The 23,435-nt window shown below is 35.2% G+C and overlaps 1 protein-coding gene across 2 annotated transcripts in view; it reads left to right on the plus strand.

Annotated features, from left to right (window-relative positions):
• Positions 1-23,435, plus strand: part of LOC111088232 (centromere protein C-like) — a 46,788-nt gene that overhangs the window by 1,798 nt on the left and 21,555 nt on the right. For both annotated transcript variants that reach the window (XM_022397728.1, XM_022397729.1), the window contains exons 2-3: positions 16,474-17,622; positions 21,766-21,915. In XM_022397728.1, coding sequence (XP_022253436.1) covers positions 16,474-17,622; positions 21,766-21,915 — 1,299 coding nt within the window. The remainder of the gene's footprint in view (positions 1-16,473; positions 17,623-21,765; positions 21,916-23,435) is intronic.

Consider the following 23,435-nt stretch of genomic DNA (forward strand, 5'->3'; position numbering starts at 1 on the left):
TATATATATATATATATATATATATATAGGTGAGTTACAAGAATTGTTTAAGTTCATTTGAATTTGGTTGATGAGAGTTTACTTCATGTATTTGTTTGCAAAGAGTTTGTATTAAGGTATTACATATGATATGCTTTATGTTATTGACAAGCAAACTTGAAATATTCTGATGATTTTTTGATGTTGGTTAAAATGTCTAGTAATTTTGATTTGAGATTAGGCCTTTTATGTACTTAATAGAACAGTATTCTAAGTTATCTTGTACTTATTTTAGGCCATAATGAATCAAATATATTCCCCATTATAAAAAGAATGTTAACTGAGATAAATCGGTAATGATATCAAAACTATTCTTTCCTCATTTCTGAATGCTGCAGTTTGATACCTCCATTGCTTTTTTTTCATATTCCTAATTCATGTGGATTCTCAGAAGTTTCTACACATTAGGGTGATGTATCCCTTCTAATCTTTTTCTTTAAGCTTGCATTGGCTTATTACTTCTTCACCAAAGTGTGCTGGCTAGCTTCACCATTTCTGTGTAAATTTTCATTGCCATATGTCTGTCCGATTTATTTAGTCTGACAGAGTGGGAAGGGGTTTATTCCTGCCACCCTGGTTGACACTATCCCACTGCCTGAGTTTCCTCATTGTTCAAGTTTTTCTGAACCTTAGCTTTTCTCTGCTCTATTTCTTTATCATCAGACAGTTCTTATGAATACCTCTTGGCCTTTTTTAGTTGCCGTCTAAATGGTTTTATTCTATAAAATAGCAACTTTATCTTTACCCCTTTGGGGTTTCTGGCTTTTCTATAGACTTGTTATTGTTAGACAAGAACATTAATAACTGAATAGGTATTCCATCTTGTTGGAAGCTCCAGTAAGTCCTCATTGTGAGGAGGTTACATTATTCACACATATTTCCTCTGTTGTCTAGTATGTAGTTATGAGAGTTCACAGTGTCTCTGATCCATTATGGAATTTTGTACTCGTGTTAGGTTCTTGGATACATTATATCAAGGTTCTGAATCTGTGGAAAAACTAAACATGTCCCCTTTCTTCTTGGCATTTTGTTTTACCACAACTACATGTTTTTCTCATTCTGATTATCTCCATCTTCATGATTGGTTCTTCTCTGGCTCTGTGCTCATTAAAAGTGATTAAAAGTTTTGCTAGTTCCCTGCTATTTTTTCACACTGAGAGTCTATCAGTATAAGTAAAACTTTTTATTGTTATACTCTGCAGCTCTGTTTTCAACCTTGTCACCATCCACTACACAGTTTGTGGACTTGTTTACCTTTTTTATTTATTGCATTTTGGAGCAGTCTCTCTACCTTCACTGTTCATGGTTGTTTGTTTCCTTGGCATTATTTTTTCATCTTATTCAAGACCAATTTTCTTGCCCATCTGGATATATTTTGATTTTTTTGTGTAGTATGACTTTCACTTTCTCCTTCCCCTTGAACTGGTACTTTATAGTGATTCTTTATGCTCTTTTCATATACTTTTGCATTAACTTTTGAATACTGTTAATTTTGTAATATTTTTGTGAAAATCTTTATTGATTCTTGCTTGTAAGTGTTACAACCCTGACTTCCATGTATCTTGACATTGATTCTTATAAGACTTTTTGCCAGTAATTCTTTACACTACTCCTCTGATATTTCTTTTATTTTGTGAGACTTGGACAGCTGAGAAGGTTGACTGATAGATTGTCTTGTGTTATTCCTTTCACTTGGACATGATCATTTTGACGTGAAAGATTACTGTATATTCTGTGTTTGTTTTTTGTTTTTTTTTCCTGAAGTAAAGCTTTCAGCAAGGAGCACGTTCACATCTTTGTCCATAAACATGTGCAGATGTGACCACTTTGTTACTCTTATTTGTTATATGCAGCTCCTTATTTGCAAGGTCTGTGTTGATTATTTTAACAAATTACATTGTATATTTGGTGTTCTTTGTATCAGATTTTCCATTTGACAGTATCATTAGAAAATGTTTTTTGAAGTGGCCTATCAGGATGTTAATAAATCTGCCCAGGACCCTTGGCTCACTCAGTTGCTCTAAAACTAATAGTTACCAGAGCTCAGGTCTCATGCAGACAATGGTTCATTAGGAACATTACATAATTCCATTCAATTGAAACAAGGCTCATTCTCAAGCTAACATACAACATCTTAAAGCACCAACAACATACATCTTAACATGTCAAGTTATAAACACAACACAATCCTTTGAACCTAGAAACTATCTGACACACAATACACCAGGCAAACTGCTGAGTAAAGCATGTATAAACTCGATGTGATTTACCATCTATTCAGTTCAGAGGAAAGATAACCACTAGTTGGATGCCAGTGTAATATATCCACCATAATGTTAAAATATCAGTTTGCACTAAGGCTTGAACTCAGAACCTATAGGTTAGACTGGAGTCCTGAGACCATGGACCTTACACTCTGAGCTATCAGAACTCATGTTCCAAGTAGAGAACTCTACATTATGCCATTTCTATAGCATCAGGATTTCACCTATCTTTCATGGAAATAATCCAGACACTTTCACGAATTTTAAGACAAGTAATTTTTTTTATACAAAAAATAAAAGTAAAAATAATAGTATACGTGTCACTCCCTTATGATGCTCATGTGAAACTAATGACTTCAACACTTATGGGTGCTCTTACCTGAATTTTCCTCTCCTTTTTGATGACTGATGCCTTGATGAGAAGCTAAACAAATAGTATCTACAGTATACTTCCACACTGTTTCTTCAAAGTCTGTTGGTGTGAGTACGATATTCGTCAGTAATTTGCATATTTGTTTATTCTATCATTTGCAGAGATTCTAGTTATTACTCTGGTAAGGCACTCATCCTTGTTCACCATTCTTATTTGTTAGATTTGTCATTTCTGAGAGGTTCTTGCTTCACTAAGAGTCCAGATTCCTCTTGGTCATACATACATGCTTCTCCTTCAGTGGTCTCTGGGAGAATCACTGGATTGTGGCTTGCCTTCTCTTTTCTGCCCTTTTATGGTGACTTGATTTTTCCAACCCATCCTGTGATATAACACCCTTCCCCAATTGGCCTGACTTGCATCTTTCAACTGATACCCCTCTTTCTGGTTGGAAATGGTTTTCAACACCACCACTCTCCTCAAGGACTAATTTCCAGTTGTCTGACCATTTTGTTATAAGCCACTCATACAACTCTTTGGTAGTTACTATGATTAACTAACAGGGAGACACCAGCTCTAGGGTTTTATATGGTGGCAGATCATTTATCTTGCCTTGATGAGATCCATCCCATGGAGTGATTCTTACATACTTAGGTCTTCTGTTGGATATGTTCCCATTTCAATGACTTTGTGATTCACACTTCAGAGTCTCTACACAGTCGACCTTGGTCATCCATTTTTCATGACAGGATGTCATGTCTTCATCATCATGCATAGGAGTTGTCCCATCCTTTGCATAATGTTTGGGATTTTCCTGCAAGGTATCCCATTTTATTTTTCACTCATGTTAGCCTTCTATTCTCACTCTCTGTCAACATACATGAGCTGTTTACTGCCTTTGGTCCCTCCACCGCTCTTCAGCCAGGTCATCATACTCCTTCACACTTTCTTTACTTGGCTTTTCATCTAGGGCCTGTCTGTTTCATCCAATGCAGGTTACAATGGGTTGTTGTCCACAACTTTTTGCATCTTACCAGATGATAATACCTTTGTTTTGCTCCCCCTTGCCTGATGTTTCTCCACTACTAGGACTTTTGTGAGGTTCTCTGGGCTCTTACTTACACTCCTTTAAGCCATTAGCCTCTTGTTCTTTGTATCATTTGTCTGTGGAGACATATAATGCATAAATGTCTGAACCATAACAAACCCAATTAAGGATTATGCTTATGAAAGATGCAGTCTTTCGCCAGGTGCTGCTCCACTAGGCCACCCCAGTCACACACCCATGACTTTCCCTTTCTTTTGCTATTTCAGAAAAAGCACTTCTCTGTACTTTATAAGCACTAGCCCTTCTACTATTTTCAGTGTGGGATTCTAGCTCTCAGTGATGCAGAGAGGTATGTAACATTTCTGAAGTTAATATTTTCCTTATCTGAAAATGCATTTCAATTAACTGCTTACCTCTCTGCATAATCTTCCTACTTGTAATGCACTTTCTTTCCCTTGTTGAGAATGAGCCTATGATCATGTGCTAGTGCTAATGGGAATTACTGTGCATGGAGGTCATGTCGTTGTCTTATTGATGGAAGGCTACAGCATTATGATGATTATGTCATAGGCTTGTGCAATATCCATGGACATTAGACATGTGTAATGGTATGAGTTTGTTCAAGGCTTTTAGTACTCACAGGAAATTCGATGGCAATTGTGCAGGAGGTAATAGCTTTATGGTGCACAGAACTTTTGAAATATACAAGAACAAACTAAATTACCAATTCCCAGTTATGGGAAAAGTTTAAGTTAATCTGTCAATCTAGATTATTTCATGGACTTTAAAATGGTCAATTGTGTTTCACTCTTGCTTTCACCCAGAGCAAAATCTCTAAGGTATTTATACCAATCACTGCAAAAAGTAATTGTTGAGCATTTCAGTCATGCAAAGAGCTGCTCAACAATAGCATACAGTAAATCTACACTTTTATTCTTTAACTTATGTGACATTTTGAAATGTGAATGATGGTGTGATTAATTCCTAACAATCTTATATAGAATATCCTGCTTGCAAAATAAAATTTGGCATCAACATTATTCGTGACTGTTTTCCCATCATTTCAAAAAATTTAGCCTGCAGGTACAGCTTTTCAAGTGGGATACAGACGAATGCTTGGACAGACACCAGTATATATAAGGTTTTCTGTGAAAGTTTCTACAAAAAGACTAAATGTTGTGGAAATATTAAATTGGATTTTCATTTTCCTACATTTTTGCATCTGCAGATTTTGCGGCTTTTATTTCCACATTATTAATTCATAAGCAACAGTAATGTCCACTTTGGTGTGGGACCACAAGACTAAGAACCAAAATGCCATCAGATTTGTCTTTGTCTGTTGAGGAAGTGTCAGCTATTTGTGCAATGGAGTCTTTCATGCAACCTGAACTGTCTGAACCTGATATACCCCCTCCCATGCTTTCCATTTGTGACATAGGGGAATTTAAATGCTTTTTCCCACCAATTACCTTTATCAAATCTTCTACCCATGCTATTGTGAATCTTCTTGGACCTTTTTTTTTTCAGTAATTTTGAACCTTGGTTTATCAGGTATGTTATTTTCTTTCCTGCTTCTGACTTTTATGTTTTACTTTCCTCTCTAGATATTTATGTCCATATTGAATTATTTTTATCTCAACTTTGCTCATGGACAGTGTAAGCCCATTTAGCTTAGTTTGCAGATCTTTTAGAGTCTGTTTATGGCTGATCCTTGGGTGTTGCAGATTTTATCCGAGGGCCTCACACTTGATTTTTCTGCTCGTACTCTCTTGTCTCCTGTTTCTTTTAAATTTCTTCCTCCTAGGGATCCAGTTTCTCATCAGCATCTGTCAGAGGAAGTGCCAAATCTATTTGTCAAAGTTGCTATTGTCAGGTTTCTTCTATTTTTGCAGAATTTTATTCCCATATGTTAATCATTTCCAAGAAAACCAGGGATTGGTGTTTGGGCATAGGTCTTTCACATCTGGATTCTCAATGTACCTTGATTTCCCAGGAGACTTTTTTCACCCTACAATGATCTTTTGCTCTGGGTCTTTAGATGACCAAGGTGGGTGCCTCAGATGTTTATTTTCACATTTCAATTTCCCCTGCTTCAAGACTTTACCTTTAGATTTTTTCATCGAGGTTAGGTTTATCAGTTTCACATTCTCCTTTTTGGTCATGCCTCAGCCAAGTAGTGTGGGCTTTTTCTCCTTCACATTCATGACTTGGGATTGAAGTTCCACCATTATATGGATGACTGGCTTCTTTTAGCATCATCCCATCAGGTATCCTACAGCCATACTCATATCCTCTCCTTCTCTCCCTACATGGAAGGCTCTCTCTCTCTCTCTCTTTTGAGGATTTGGGCTTCTGTAGAATCCTTTATCCCCTTGGGTCATGTTCACATGTCCCATTTGCAGTGGACTCTACACAATCAATGGAACCTCTCTCAGGATCCCTTATCCTCCCTCATTCATCTTCATCCTGACCTGCACACCAATTTCACTGGGCGGCTCAACAGAATTAATACCACAAAAGATGTTTATCTTCCTCCCTCTCACCTGAATCTCTTCCTTTTTACAGATGCTTTCCTGATGGGGTGGAGTACTAGTCTCAACTACATAATGATTTTGTGTTGATGGTCCCTAGAGGAATCTACCCTTCATATCACTTTTGGAACTCTTGGCAGCTAGTTCAGCTGTGGATTATTTCATGTTTGTACAAAGCCATTTAGTTATGATCCATATAGACAACTCAATGGTAGTTTACTACATCAATTGCCAGGGGGCTCTTGATCTGCTTCTATACCCTCGACTCCCTATTCTTGGTTCATCCATGCCTAATCTGGTGCTAACCTGCTTTTTAATATTGTGTTTTCATGGTCACTCAGTACACTGTCTTGCAGTGTTGTGCTCCTCTGGGCTCCTCAATATGCTTCAACCTCTTTTCTTCTAATGGAACATTGAAATCCTTGCCACCCACCAATTCCTAGCCTCTGTGGTAGTGGACCATGGAGGATTCCTCCTGAGTGGGACCAATTCCACTCAGTTTTGAGTAGGGTGGAAGTGTTCTGGTCCAGTTTACTCCTCTGGCTGACTTTCTTCATCATACTGCTTGCTGGATTTTGGGTTCCGAGGTGGTCTGATGTGGGATTGGCACAGGACAAAAAATAACCACTTACTCAGTTTAGAGGGCAGATGTTACTCTTCCATTCTATTTCTCTGAGATTTGGGTGAAGATGATTGGGAGCTTTCTTCTACTGGACCAGATGGAAAATACCTAATGCCACCTGGTTTTGGACTGGAAATGATCTACCATGTATGGTCTGATGCACCCTAGCCACACTACACAAATTGACACCTGTATGACACTTGTTAGCAATTGAGGCTGCTTGTTTGCTGCCTAAACTAGCAACATATCTCTTTATTCTGGTACAAATGTGATCTTCTATGGATGTGCCCCTATATGATGCCCTAGTGTAGAGTATTGTACCCCATTGGTTCCCTTTGGGCACTTCCTGAAGGGTCTCGTCATAGTAAGTTTTGCACTGGTCCTTCCACCACTACAATGTGGGATTCCAGATATATTTAAGACGAGGTTATGTATTGTAACAGAAGTTAACATTTTCCAATACTGAAATTGTATTTCTTCTATATATCTCTCTCTCGCACCTTCCACCTGTCCTCTCCACTTCTGGTGCATCTCTTCTTGCCTAATCTCAAAGTAATGATTGAACAATTAGTATAGAGGGAGTTAGCTACACTAGGAAGGTGTGTTGCACTCCTATTGGTGGAGGGTTGTCAAATGCTCATTCACATGCAGCAATATCATGTGGAAGCATTTGAGTTTAGGTGGGAGCCTCAAGGCTAGTGGTGAATGAAAAAAAGGTGAGTATCTATCAGAAATACATTTTCAGTGAAGAAAAAAGGTTAATTTTCACACTATACATTTCTGGGAGTGCATAATTAAGCAGACCTATTCTATATCAAAATATAATAATCTGTCCTGTTACTTTCCTTTTGTTAATAAAATGTGGTACATACATTAAAGTTTATCAAAATAAATAGATCAAACCCTCCTCTCACTCTTTAATATAACAAATCATATATTACTGAAACTGAGATAGGCTTTGTCTTGTATATAGTATTTATTTTGAAGTACTTGAGTATGTAATTAATAGCACTACAAAATTAGTTGACCCAAGTTGTTGTAACAAGATTCTTTCATTTGTAGGTTAATTTAAATTATCAGGGAAAAATGATTGAATGTTAAGTCCAGTAACAATCACAAATTATTTTTATTTATTTAACATTATTACAAGCTTGAAATAACACAAATGTAACTTGTAGGCTTCAGGTTACAGCCATGCTTATTGTAGTCTATAACTTAAAAAAAATCAAATTGTACAATGTAGTAAGATAGCATACAACAACTCTGTTTTAAAATAACTTTCTATTATCTCCACTAACCCTACTACTATTAAGGCTTCACTGACCTAGTTACATAACTAAGCCTCATTCTATGATTGCATTTCGTCTCTTGTTGTCACTGGCCATCCTGTCACTTGTGATGCTCCTCCTGGGTAGATGGTTGGGTGAATCTACTGGCAGCTCTAACCTTGATCTTCTAAAACTGGTCTTGACAAAAACTCAGGATTCCTTAGCAGAGATGTTTTATTACACTCTCTTAGGAATTCTTCTGCTGTCTCTTTTGGCTTTGCAATCCCTGTACGAAATACATCCTTTCTGATGTGGGAATAATAGCTTCTCATTACATGGCAACTTCTATTGATTGTGCTTACTTCAGAGACCATCAATAGGACCTTGTTACTTCATAGAGTCTGTCAGACCTGTTGTTTGTTGAAATTTCTCCCACTACTTTCGGTTACCTTCAAATGTGGCTTTTTTTGTGAGTTTATTTTGCTTTCTACCTCTACTGGATTTATTATTCTCACTAATGCCACTCCAGATCTCCAAGGCTAGGGTGACGTTGTAGGGAACCACTAACTTCAGAGGCTGTAGTCTTATCAGATATCCCAGTTGCACATTATTCTGAGAGAGATTTTCACTGTTCATAAATATCATGAATTCCTGCACTTGTTACACCGCTGCTATGTTGTGGTAATCACAGACACTGACAGTGATGAAATGTATCAACAGGCAAGGTAGGACTCAGTCTTATGACCTTTCTTTTCTTCAACTTTTCTAATTTTTATTTTTACTACAGATAAAGTCCTGTCTTTTCTGAGCTGGTATTTCATTGGTTCAAACATACATTTATTTATTATTTTATTGGTTGTCCTAAGTTGATGTAATCATGATAAAAGTGCATCATGCTTTACTGGTTTCCAGTTATGCATTCATTTTGAGCATGTTATGAGAGAATTTTTTCTCTAACCTACTCTCTTCTTGGATATTGGCAAAGATCAGTTAGTCCCATTGTCCAGTTCCTATTGGCCCATGGTGGCCTGCTTCACCATGGTTCCCACTTTTCTTGTGTATCTTAGAGATATCCTATTCCATAATGGTTTTTCGTTTCTACAGCTTCATGGGTGACACCTATGTGGACTTTTGCTAGTGAAACTGACTTCTCTTCTTGAATAGCTTGAATGTGGTAACATTCTTGCTGACAATCCTCCATAGGCGGTATACCAACCTTGTTAGTATATCTTTTAGATTTGGTGCCCTGTCAGGACTTGTGTGTGTGTTCTTTAACCTTTGTATTCATCCTAGCCAATCAACTTTAGTTGTTGTTGTTGTTTTTTTATCACCAAACACCCTTCTTTTTTTTTTATTAGATCTAGGGGCATCTGAGGTTGAGAAATTCTTTGATAATATATGTGCAGAAAACATGGTCTCTCCTGTGAAACAATATGTTTGATCTCCTCCAGTTAGGACTCTATATATACCAATGATTTATCCTAGACAAAATTCCAAACTATGCTGGAGCTCCTTGAAATGATTTTGCCCTTTAGAATTGACAAAGGGTGCTATCTGGTGGCTGATGATGCTACTTTGGGGAGTATTTTTCCCACCTCCACATATATGTTCTTGTGTAGTGTTAGAGAAACAGGAGTATCATTATCACTAGATGTCTCAGCTTTAAGAAGGATGGGAATAATCTAGTGTTTTTTTTGTACTTTCTTTCTGTTTTAATGTTCCCATTGCACTGCCCTCACATTGTTGAATTCATCCGTGGGGACTGCATGGGGCTTTCTTCAGTTCTTCCTGAGTACTTACTCATTTGGATGGTTGTTTGATATAAATAAAGAGAAGTATGCACTTTCATAATGCATGTCTAGCCTTCCCTTCCCAAAAACCTTCTTTTGCTAGAGCAGTACATTATATTATTCCTCCTACCTGTTTATACCATCACCTGTTGGCACTACAGATTCAATACACCATTACCACTCACCAAAATGACATCTTTTCCTTAATTAAAAGGCAGCATGGGTCATGAGGTAACCTGTTTTGAAGAATGCCTTCTTTCTGAGTGTCCTTTAGATCCAATCCTTTTATGGGATTGGTGTACTCTACTTATTCTCCCTCACAACTAGTTCTGCTAATTATTTTTTGGTTTTGAATTCCATACATACTTTGCTAGTCTAGAATTTTATTTTCCTTCCCAGTAGCTTATAGTTTTATATTTTTAGTTTCTTTGTATGTTAGTCAGTGCCTTACTACTTTCACAATGTGGTATTCTAGCTTTCAGTATTTCAAAGTAAGTTTACTTGATTTGAATTTAACATTTTTAGAATATTAAAATTAATTTCAAACAGGTACTTGCCTTTGAATCACCTTCCCTCCTGCCTCCCCACACCTGAATTTTCATCATGACTGCAATTTTCTATAAGATATAAATTATGGCAGGAAAGCAAAGCTTATGTAAGATACCTTGATGCACAATATATGATGTGGAAGGTTGGAGACTAGAGAATTATGGCTCGGTAAGACATGCTCTGCAATGCATAAAAGCTTTTGGAAATTTTTAGTTGCATGTTTTGTTGATAGTATGAGTTCAAACTCAACAAGAAAAAGCTTACAGTATTTCAGAGATTAACATTGTTTGAAATTCATTTTAATTCTAAAAAATGGAACATTTTTATAACTGTTATGGACACAGCACAGATAACCCATAGTGTAGCTTTGCACTTAACAATAAACAAATATATTGTCCCATTTAGAAACATGTAGAATATTTTTTTTTATTTCCTAATTTCATATAAAAATGAGTAATGTAGAGTGGCTTTTATTCAAATTTTAGTCCTCCAATGTTCAATTACCTGCAGTGGACATAACAGATAGCCCAATGTGGTTTTGCTCTAAAAAAACAATTCAAATTTTATTTCAGCTATAAATTTCATAAATTGTGTCTTCTGAAATGTTGTGGAAGAAAATAGATGAATGTGTTTCTTTTTTTTTACTTATTTTACCGACTTATTTTCATTAATCTTCGTAATGTATATATATATGTTTACAGATTTGTATGTGTACGGTTAACTTGCTTATATTGTGCAAATTGCATTTCATAAGTTCATTAAATTCAATAATTGATCTAATGTTTGATAAATGTGCTTTTAGAATCATATTTCCATAATAGTAAAATTATGTGTAATAATGATCCCAAATATAACACCCAGCTTTTACAAAATTAATGATGGATGATATTTATGCCAAAGTATAATATACTTTTGATATCGGTGTTTATTGAATGTTTATGGAGTTAGACTCTGTTTTTTCTCAGGGAGTCTCATTTGACACTATTCCTTTATGCAGACTTTTTGGAGTGTTCCTTGTGATGTAACCCCATCCTAATAGGCCAGTCATCATGTTGTTTCTGGAACCACTTCTCAGCTTTGGTCCTGTGGAAGATTGGATGTTACACTTTGTCCACTTGTAGACTCAGTTTGCAAGAGACTCTTGGATCCCACAGGGTTTCTCTTAGGAGTTTTCTTGGGACTCACAATTGTCTGTTTTCAGTTAATTTCTGAAGGCAGTCACATTGACATTGCACTTCTTGAATCTGCATTTCCACTACCCTTTTTACATTTGGCAATTTATAAATCTGTGCTGGGAGGCATCATCTGCTTTGACCTCATTTGGGTTGGCTGCTCAGGTTCCTACATCAGTAGTGATTCTCATTCAGTACCTGATTCATTTGGGAGCCTTTATCATTTCATTTACTGGATTTAAACCCTTACATTTCTGAGGTATGGAGTTTCTGGTTTCCAATGCTCTCATTTCTTCTTTCTTCCAAAGACTTCAGTTGAGGGGGAATGAACCAGAACATCTTTATTGTTGTAAGAAATTGTTGTGAAAATGCTCCTGTTGTTATAAATTTTATGAAAACATTCCTGTTGTAGAATATTCAAAGACATACATAAATTTAAACATAAGTTATCACAATCTTACCAATTCATATTATTTACGTAAGCCTACTTTGTAACATGTCATTCTTCAACATTTGAGTTACATTTTTGTGTCAATATACATTGTGATGTCATCAAATAATTGAAATAATAGGTTCTGATGGCCCCCTGGACCCCCCAACTCATAGGGGCTGTGAAACTGAGCTCCACTTAATAACTTTACACAACTCAAGCCCTGTTTCTTCCTATGAATGAGGTTTTGTCTCTTGTGGGACCTTTCACTTCTTTGTGTCTCCAGCATTGGATTCTGACAGGTCATTGAAATATATCCTGTGATCCACTGTCCTCTCTTATTTCTTTCTTCCATCTCTTTCCCTCTCACTGTCATGGTGGCTTAAAAATTTCAACACAACTCTGAGCTTCCACCTTCCTCCACCCTGTCTGGACTAACACTTGTAAGTGGATACCCCTTTAGCTGAGTGTGGTGCAATTATGGACACCTCAACCCTTTCAGTGTTTGATCTCCTATGAAGTGGTCTTTCCATATTAGTATTCTTGAGATTTTGGTAGTTCAATGGATCTGCCACCATCTTTTTTTATGACTGTATGGACATCCTATTCTTATCTGCTTCAATAATTCCAGTACTTCTGCTTCTTGTTCTTGAGCTCCACTATTGGAGTCAAAACAACATTTCATTTTTGGCCTTCCATGCACTGGTAGCTTTGAATTTGGAAATGGATCAGCTGCTACTCCCACACCAAATTCTTCAGGCAGAGTGGTATTTAAGTTTCCTCAAGTTTCTGTAGAATTGCCATTCATTTCTCTGTCCTTCTTTCCCACAACTTTTCCCAGGCTCCATGGTCCTGATAGTATTCTTTCTGAGTCTGTATTGGTCCATCCTCTTTCTGTATGCTTATCTTCCTCTTCAACATTTTTCTAGAATATTTTGTATAATTCACAAACACGCCTGCAGGTTCTACTCGTCGGCCAGCTCAATTATGATTTATGCTTTGACTCTTGATGATTCGGTGCCCCTACTTCTTCCATCTCAGATGTCCCTTTTTATGTCAGTCGTAAAAATCTATCTTTCACCATGAAGATCCACACTTTCATCTTCACATTTAATTTTTCTACAATCCCTTACAAGATTGGCAAATTTTTCTTGCAGAGTAACCCACCTTATTGCTCACTTTTGTTGGCCAATTATCCTTTCAGATTATCATCACAAGTGGATGACTTATTGATGCTAGTCGTTTTGTCACTCCGTTCCTCCAGATCATCTGACTTTTCTTCATCTCACTTCTTTTTTCCCCTAGTTTTCAGGGATGGTCTTTCCATTTCTTCAATCGTTAACTGCAATGTGGCTTTGTCAGCAGTCTTCTGTCTTTTCCCTGGCCATTCTCATTTTTATCCAGTTCTTGCAGACATATTCTGAGCTTTCCTGATCAGTCATCATTCTCTTCCAGTTCCTCTTCTAGAGTGGAATTTCTGTTTTGTTCTCAAGGCTGTTAAATCTCCTCCATTCAAATTTTTGGCCACCTATTTTTTGTGCCATCTTTCTCTTAAAATGTATTTCTTCTCCTTTCTTGCTTGTGGGAAATATCATTCTGATATGTTTTCCTTTTAGGCTTTCTGCAGTCTTCCCCACAGAGATACATTGATTTTCTGTCCAGACTATTCCATCATACCCAGTACTGGGCTGTTTGTGTGGGTGGTTAAATGGTTTTTCCAATCACCTTCTCACCCCTTTCTTCTCTATATGATAATTCCAACCCTGGGTATCTTCTTTGTCCTGTTAAGGCAGTTTGCTGTTATCTCACTTGCATTGTTCATTTTCAAGGGATTCAGCACTTTTTTTTTTATATTGGACTTCTCTTCTTCTACTGTCATATCTCCTTTTGCCTTAACTGGTTGAATTAAACAACCCTTAACTCATCCAACTCATCTATTCCTCTGTGGGAGGTGACTCTTTTAATTTTTCATGTTACCTTCCATAAAGTTAGCCTTCTCACAGTTTCTCTTTAAGTCTGGCCATAAACATTCCATAGATGCAATATTGCTGAAGGAATGTGGTTAATCCCCAACACTTTTGTTTCATATTCCTTACACACATTGTCTACCTCCAGGTGCCTTCTTCAATATTCCTTGAGGCTCTAAAGAGGCAAAGGTTGATTATCTCTCTTTTCTTACAGATTCCACACACATAAAAGCAACCACCTTAAACTACACTAAAGTTAAAAAAAATTAAAATATATATACTGGAGACCATGGAACCCACCACGTGGCCAGTGTTGCTTCATAAGGTATAATTCTTTCTTCTGAAATCTGCATTAATAAGAGACAGTGTTAATCCTAACTATACCTTCTCAATGTCCACTGTTAAGGTGGAGTTTTCTGCAAGACTACCTTGTATGTGTTTATATTTGCTCTTCCGCACTGTGCTATTACTTTAAAAAGAAAATGACAGCAACAAGTGTGGTTCCTTCCCTTGCACCTGCTGTTCCTATTCACTATAACCTATTGTACAGTCACTCAGTATGGGACCTTGTACATATGAGGTTATTCATCTTTGGTCAGTGCCTACTGTGGTGTTCTCAATGTGTGACTTCTTCTTTTCCCCTTTCTTCTAGTGGAGTGGAAGAAGCTTTTTTTTTCCTCAATCCCATGCTGCTGGAGTGGTAAATATGAAGAGTGCCCCTCCTGTCACTGGTGAGACCAAGTGTGTGCAGCACATGATCGGAAATAGAGCTTGGTGTTTATCTGTAACTGTAGTACAGGCCATCCCCTGTACTGAGAAACAGACTGTTTCTGGTAGTTAGTTGTTCCTGCTAGTTGGGTCTTGCATTCTTTTTTGGATGCAGGTCTGGGATGATTCACTTCTGTGATTGCTTATTATGGTAAGTATTTCACATACATATATTTATGTACTGTGCAGCTTGAATTATTGCCTTAGTCAAACTACACATACATGTTCTGCTAACTCACTGAAATGTACAGGCCAGTTGGGCAGTTATTAAATTACACCCACCTGTGAGACATTTTAGCAGCATACAGGAGGTTCTTTTGACAATCCTTTTTGCTCTACTATCTCAATTAGGCAAAGAGTATCCCATGCATGAGATGAATAAGGTCTTCCATGGATTGATGCCCCACTAGGGCCCCACACCCCTAGTGGGTGGCATACTTCATGAGTTTTCCATTTCTGTTAGTATATTCAGAAAGGAGCTTATATTTTTAATTAATTTATGTAAACTGGTTTCTCCACTATCTTATCAATATGGTATTCTTGTTCTTTTCTCTATGGAGAAGAGAATAGCATTTCTCAAATTATAATTTTCCTTACCTGAAAATGTATCCCAGATAGATACTTCTATGGAACCACCCACCCTTTCTCTCCACCTTTGCTCTGTCTTTTTGACCTCATAAAGAATGAGCCTGTGGTATACACAATATGCTTTTTGGGAGTACTGTGCAAAGAAGGTATGTTGCCCTCCGGTTGGTGGAGGGCTATAATCTAATGTTTTTTTGCATCAAAGACTGGCTTAATGCACGTTATTATATGTAGGTATGGGAGTTTCATTAAAAGGCTCGGTGCATGCACACAATAATTTTTTTAGCATCAGCACAATGTAGTAATAGCTGTATATAGATGAGTATCTACCTGAAATACATTTAAGGTTAGGAAAATATTAAATAAAATGTATTTTTTATGTTAACTCCAAATTTTAAACAACCTGAGACCCTCTTCTGCTCATTCCTCTCTACCCTGTTATTCCACCACAGATTTTAGATACTTAGAATAAAACGTAATAGAAGTTAATTGGTTAGGGTAAAGAATCACTCCTATAAAATGCCTAAGAAACCTAGCCAGCCTGGTTTGATTATATCAGCTTATAAATATGGGAAAAATAACATCAAGCATTTTAATAATTTTCTTACAATTTTCAGTTCTAAAATCAAGCATGATATAAACCAGTTTTTGGACAGCTCTAAATCAAACTCTATTAATGATTCACAAAGATTTTTCCACAAAAAATCTCCAAGTTTTCTTCAAACATCTTTGCCTATATAGTGTATGGATAATGATTTTCATGAATAATTACCATTCACTTCCTAGTACAGAAAACAGTCTCTATCAGATTCAGAGGAAATAGCAGAATTCAGATCATTATATGATGAAAAAAGTTATCAAACATAGTGGCAGTTATTCATCTTCATCAGTAACTTCAGATAAAAATAGTGAACTAGCTTTTAAACACAAGTCTTTAGATGAGTTAAACCCACAGGACTTAAAGTGTGTGAGGTGCAGTCAAGCTGGAATAATTGTGTTTAATAATAAAATTAGCTACTATTCATTGGATATGCCAAATATATTAATTACATGTTGTTTTTTTTTATCAGAAAGCAAAAGACAGGAAACTAAGTTGAAAAGTGAGAATGTAAAATGTGCCATTTCAAAACCTGGTTTGAGAGAGAATGTTCAACATAAAAGAAGAAATCCTGTTAGGAAACTAAGAACTCAAAATAATCAACTTAACCAGGATGAAACACAAAATGGTATAGTTCATAAGAAGACTGTTAGTAGTGAAAGTATTATATGCCCATCATCTAGAATCTCAGATGCAGTTGAAAATATGAGTAAACAGTCCTTTTTGCCAAGATTGAGAAGTGCTAATAAAGCAAGTGCATGTAGCTTCAGTGAAAAGAGATCACTGAATACAAATAAAACACAAAATATTAAGGTAATCCAATCTTCAAACTCAGATCAAGTCCAAGAAAATTTAAAAGCAAAAAAACCACACAATAAAAGTACTAAGAAAACAAAAATGTCAAAAGAAAAGCTTGAGTCTTGTGAAAATCATTTAAACAAAGAAAAAAAAGCACTATTTGACAGTAATATAATGATAGATACTTCTATTAATATAAAAACAAGAAAATCAAAAATAAATAACACCCCCAGAAAGAGTACCGAACAATCAGTGATGAATGAAAGTCCTAGCAACAAAATGGGTGATAAAACAGATGGAGAAAATAAAACTGTCATAAAAACACTTAATAAAACCAGAAAAAAGTCAAGCCATATAACTTGTATTAAACAGAGAAAAAAAGTGAATCTAAAAATACAGAACAAAAAAGAATCCGAGAAAATGAGTAATTCTAGTCAATCTGAAGATCCAAAGGTATTTATACCTGAAATTAACTCAAAGGCTCTAGAAAAAGTTAATCATTCTGAAGATCCAAAGGTATTTATACCTGAAATTAACTTAAAGGCTCTAGAAAAAGTTAATCATTCTGAAGATCCAAAGGTATTTATACCTGAAATTAACTCAAAGGCTCTAGAAAAAGTTAATCATTCTGAAGATCCAAAGGTATTTATACCTGAAATTAACTCAAAGGCTCTAGAAAAAGTTCATCATTCTCCAAACATAGGTGTAGACAGTGTTAAAAGATTTGACTCTATTACAAAAAATATTGAGCATAAGATAACAAAAAGGAGGAAGAAACAATTTATTCAAATGAAATCAACAGAACAACAGGTGAAAACCAAAGGTAGGTTTTGTGATACGTGTTGCTATAGTTGTTAATTAAAAAATGTATTGACCTGTGATGTTGAAAAAGTTTAGGTCGGACATTCATTAGCGTTACTCGTAGTATTATTTGTGTTATTGTAAAACTGTATTCTTAAGTGATTATTTCTTTATAATGTTTCGATTTAATTTCACCCAGGACCATAGCGAAACAGAGTGTTTCGGGCTAGACTATGCCCACCGGCCCATTTTCAAGGGTTTTTAGCTTGTTTCAAGTTACTCTTTTTTGTCTTTTTTTATAATTAGTATGCAGCAAAATGTCAAAAGGCCTGTAAAGTAGTCTGACAACAGTGCTGCACTGTAAAAAGATTCACAAGGCAAGATTTTTCCCTTAGTGAAACCATGTTGACTACCCAATAATATTCTAAACTTTGTTAAATGCTACAACATAAGTCTAAACATTTATCAAACCTTTAAAAACTGTCTGACTCTCCTCAAATTCTATGTTAAAATCTCTCAAATTATCTTTCCAATTTTAAGAAATGATCACCTTTATTGTGTTTTCTTCAGAAGTTCCCCATTCCTCTCCCTTGCAAGGCGAGCCATTGGGCAAACTTTTTTAGCAAGTTCACCAACATAAACTACATTATAATGAAACTAGTTGCACAAGACATTTTTGTGTTAAGTACTGTATGTTATAACTGAAATGTATAAAATTGACAATTTTTACTACTTTTCATAAAATCTTCAATAAAAATATTATGAAAATTGATTTTCTAAATTAACTTAACAACTACAGATCATACATAATTATCTTTATCCTTGCCTTACATAAGATATGCAAAGTAAATTCCACCTATCAAAGTTATCATTTTATCCAACTCTAATGTAAGTTGTGCTGAGTCGGCTGTTATACACAGTGTAGTTATTGACTCATTATAAATCACATTGTCAGCATTGTCAATTGACAATATAAATAGTGCTTTTTTCCTAGACATGTACACTTCAACACAAACCTAAGCATTTCATCTTTCATATTTATCATTTTATTCAATTCCATCAAAAGGTAGGCTGGGTTAATCATTTATCACAGTTTGGTCATTGAATCTGTATATATTGGATGAATAACACAGTTGCTGTAGGATATAGCTAACTTTCTTTATCCAGACCTTACATATCCCAGCACAAGTATAAGCATTTATCACACCAAAGAGAATTAAATCTTTCTGCTTTTGTAAAGCAGCAGCATCCTCCTTACAGTCAACAACACCAAAAATCTTAATATCTCCAGCAAATTCAAGAAATTTATTGACCATTCCTTCATTATGTCATTAGTGTAGATCAAAAAGAGCAAAGGTCCTAAAACTAAACCCTGAGGTACACCACTTGTAACGTTAATCCAGTTTTACTAAACTCCATTCATAACAACCGTTTGATTTCTTCCATTTTAGCTACTTTTCTATCCATTGAGCCAACTTATCCCCCACACCTGCATAGATATTCTTTAACCAGCCTTTTATGTGGCACCTTGTCAGATGCTTTCTGAAAATCAAAAGCCACACCTATACCCTCATCTACATAAGCAGTAACCTCTTCAAATAATGTCAGAAGGTTAGCAAGATTAGATTTTTCGTAGTGAAACCATGTTGACTAATGAACAAAATTTTGTACTTTAAGTGACTTTGCAAGGCATCTTTAATTAGGCTTTCAAAACTTTTCCTACCACTGATGAAAGACTATCAGGTCTTTAATTACCAGAATAATTTCAATAAACCTCCCAAAAATAGAGGAATAACATTAGCCAACTTCCAATATTTTTTCACTTGCCCACTGTTCAAGGACTTACAAAAAACAGTAGCAGGTGGCTTACATATCAAATTCCTTACCTCCTTCAAAACCCTTGGGGAAATATTATCTGGCCCAGGAGCCTTATCATTTTCTAAACTTCCTAATATTTTCCTAACAAGAATTAATATGATTATTTTATTTTGTTTCAGTCTTATAATTTTTCAGGATGAGGAATATTGCTGAATTCTTCATGAGTAAAAATTGAAGACAAAGTAGTATTTAATAGCCCAGCACTGTCATATAAGCCTTCCTGTATCATCTCTCAAAGGCTGTACTCCAGTTCTAACATTTTTGTTTACCCTCAAGACATGTAAAGAAATCCTTACTGTTAGTTTTTACATTTTTGGCCAACCTTTTCTCATATACCCTTTTCAATTCCATAATTTCTTGTTTGACCAACAGTCGTGTTCTCCTATGATCCTCTTAAGTTTCTGTCATAGCAATGAATTTAAGCTCATTAAAATATATGATGTTTCTCTTTACTTTTATCCCTTATAGCATTTATGAGTCAATCTGGATTTTTTACTTGCAGCCATCCTTTTTTCTTTACATGAAGATGTCTATCTTGAATATTTATTTAATTCAAAAATTTTCCACATATGTCCAGTGTCTTCAATTAATTCAGCTGCCCAATTCACAACAGATAATTATTTTTGCATTCCTTCACAACTTGTTTTTATTTCTAATTTGTAAACAAAATCTCATTATTCCTAATCCCCATATCTAGTAAAACATCAAACCTAAAGCAATAATGATATTCCTTAATCTTCACCCTATCATTCGTTTCTCGATTATGAGTTAAAATTGGATTTAAAATAGTATTATTCCTAGTAGTTTCCATGACCAATTTTTGAAGAAAGCCATCTTGTACAGTTTATAAAAGTGTTTTCTCATGGTTTGACTAACATTTCCCTAAAATTGAAATCCCCCCACAACTGTGGCTTCAATAATAGCTGAATTGTTTATCTCACTGTAGAGTTTTTCATTAATTTCATCACTTACATTTGGTGGTCTGTAATATAGTCCAACTTTGTTCCCTTTATTTGCCCCAATTATGAACTCTAGCTATTGGGCAGACTTTCTTTAGCAAAGTCATCCTTAATTGTCATGTAGCTGAAACTTGTTTCATACTAAGTAACACCAAAGTTTGTTTATAGTAACTTACAGTATCAAATTCAATTTTTATTTATTTATATTATTAGCTAGATTAATGTATAATGTTAAGTTTCTTAAGTAATAATAACTACATTTACCAAGTGTGAGAGACACAGTAGATGAAGCTTTACATGTGACAATTCTGTTTTGTCAGACCTTGATTTTCTAGCAGTTCCAAACTTTCTAAATGTCATGAGTGAATTATATTGTTTATGTGCATGTACTGTTTAGGTCTATTCATTGTTTTGGTGTAGTGTTTTGAGTTACAGAATGTACTTAGCTTGTTGTGTCTAAGCTATAAAGTAAAGCTGGTGATAGTAGACTTAAATTAACATGTACTTGAATTCATGTTTGTTTTGAAATGCATATCATGAAATCTGATTGCTCCCAGGAAGAAATGGAACTTACGTACACAAACTTCCTGAGAATTAAAACTTGATAATTTATTAAGGAGAAAAGTCCAAACAGAATAGATATCGAGAATCACCTGTCATCCCAAATGAACCTTCTGAATACCTACAATATAATAACATAATATATCTTATATGTTAATTAAGCTAAAAGTGTAGTCCTTATTTTTACTTCTTAGAATTTTTTTATTTTATATAAGTTCATTGAAGTTTTATTTTGGAAGTGTTACATCTGGTATTACAGATACAAATGGGAGAAAATGGTTTTCATGGGTTTAAAGATGATTAGTGCTGATATTTCTGCATGTAATTACTTATGGAACTTTAAATTTATTGTTGAAAATTTAAGTTATTTTGACCTCATGTTTTATCAAGTTGATAGTTTATTGATTTTCCTGTATAATTTTTATTTCATAGTTACATATAACATTTGATTCAATATTAATTTTATAAAACTGCCTAAATTTTAACAACAGTGGTATGAAAATTCTTAAAACATACTAATGTAAGTACCTGACATAGATTTGTATTTAAATCATCCCATGTGTAATAAATAATTCTATTGAACTTACAACTTTACAGTAATAGATAAAATACTCTGTAGGAAATTCAAACAGTGTTGATAATTATTAGTGTACACTTACCAAACACATTGGTTTGTGAGACTTTATCTTATGGAAACTAAATATAAAGTATATTTCATGTTGGATTGAAAAAAGAAAAATTTTTGGTTTCTGTTTTGTTACATGCAGTTCTATCTTTAAAAAGACCATATCCGCTAGGACTGGATAGCAACCCAGAAGGATCTTCTAAAATCATCAGACGAGGGTCAAAACGTACGATTGTAAAACCAGTAGCATTTTGGAGAAATGAACACATTAATTATAGATGCACATCAAATGGTAAGAAGCAGTTACATTTACACTTTTTTAACTACTGGGTGATGAAATTTGTACAGATACAAAACAAGTGTTTTAACTTATTGTAAATCTCAACAAGTGTGTAAAAGTGAGATTCTGTAACATTTTACACACGGCTCTAATAAAGGAAAGCACACTTACAGCATTACAAACAACGAGTAATGGCAACTAGATAGGGAATTTATCAATGCTGCAACATATTATCACTCAAGATATATACAATACATATACAAAAGAAAGCAATTAAGTTGTCAATATAATAATATTTTGTATGTGACACCTTTGATTTTGACAGAGCAGTACACTTTGTTTTCTTGCTGTTGTACAGTTTATCAACATACAGTTGTCAAATATTGTTCCAAGTTCTTGCCCACATTTCATCCAAGTTTTTTGGTCATCTTTTGTCCTTATTTTTTAGATCATATTTTACATCCTCAAGAATGTGTGTACTGGAACACTGTGTGGGCCAAGTCATGGTTATGAGTGTTTGACTGGTCTCTTTGGGTTCATTATGTTCCTATAAGATGAGTCCCTGCCCAGTGAATCATATTCCTAAGAGAATGGTGTGATAGATTAGAATTAGCTTGTACTTGTCAGCAATGGGGATGGCATCAGATTTGTGTAGATAACTGGTACAGTTGGTTGATATGCAGCATGAACTGATCCCTTTCATGCATCACGTCAATGTTAGACATTAACAATAATACCATTCTCCTGTGTCATTGATTGCTGTTAAAAATTTCAACTCAAATCTATCTGTTAGAAGCATCCTTCTCTAGCTTTGCTTATTCCACTGTTTATGGTCGATTGTCTATTTCAACTTTTTGTTTTGATTACTTCTTCTCAGCAGCAGTTTTTGAGCAGCTGCATATCCACCGAGACAACCCAGTTGTGCTAATGTGTATTTTATTGTTCTTGAGGTAGCATTAATGTCTGAATTTACAGCAAGGTTAATGGCAAGGTATCTAATCAACTGTTATGTATATCTCATTAAAACCATACCTTGAGATTCTTAACATCACTTTTGAAGAGCTCTGGTTTTCTATCTTGACTACTTCTATTTACAGTAGTGTATAGTTTTTCCTGTACACTATTCAGATTCTACTGAAACATGGAGTTTTGCACTAATTTTTTCATGAATTAACCTTGACTAGCCAAATCTTTGGTTTCTACACACTTGGCAAGTGTTATTTCAGTCTTGGGAGTCATGATTGCAAACACAGTACTGCTGTTACTGTTATTAGGCATAGTATGGCTGCCTTTACTTTTATAGGCTTTATACTGGTGTGGTGTTTTCCAGTTGGTTGGATGACAATTAGTCATGGTGTAAAGCTATCAAAATTTGACTTTACTCTAGTGCAATTCATTTTCACAGGATAAAGGGGTGTTATGTCTGTAGTATTTGCCTTTAAGTCCTTTTTCCTAACCATTTCCATAATTGTTTCCAGATATATATAATTACAGAAAAAGTGGATTTTGTGCTGTGGTAGGATCATTTGTAT

The sequence above is a fragment of the Limulus polyphemus genome, unplaced genomic scaffold (genome assembly GCF_000517525.1).
Source record: "Limulus polyphemus unplaced genomic scaffold, Limulus_polyphemus-2.1.2 Scaffold3381, whole genome shotgun sequence".
NCBI classification, from domain to species: Eukaryota; Metazoa; Arthropoda; class Merostomata; order Xiphosura; family Limulidae; genus Limulus; species Limulus polyphemus.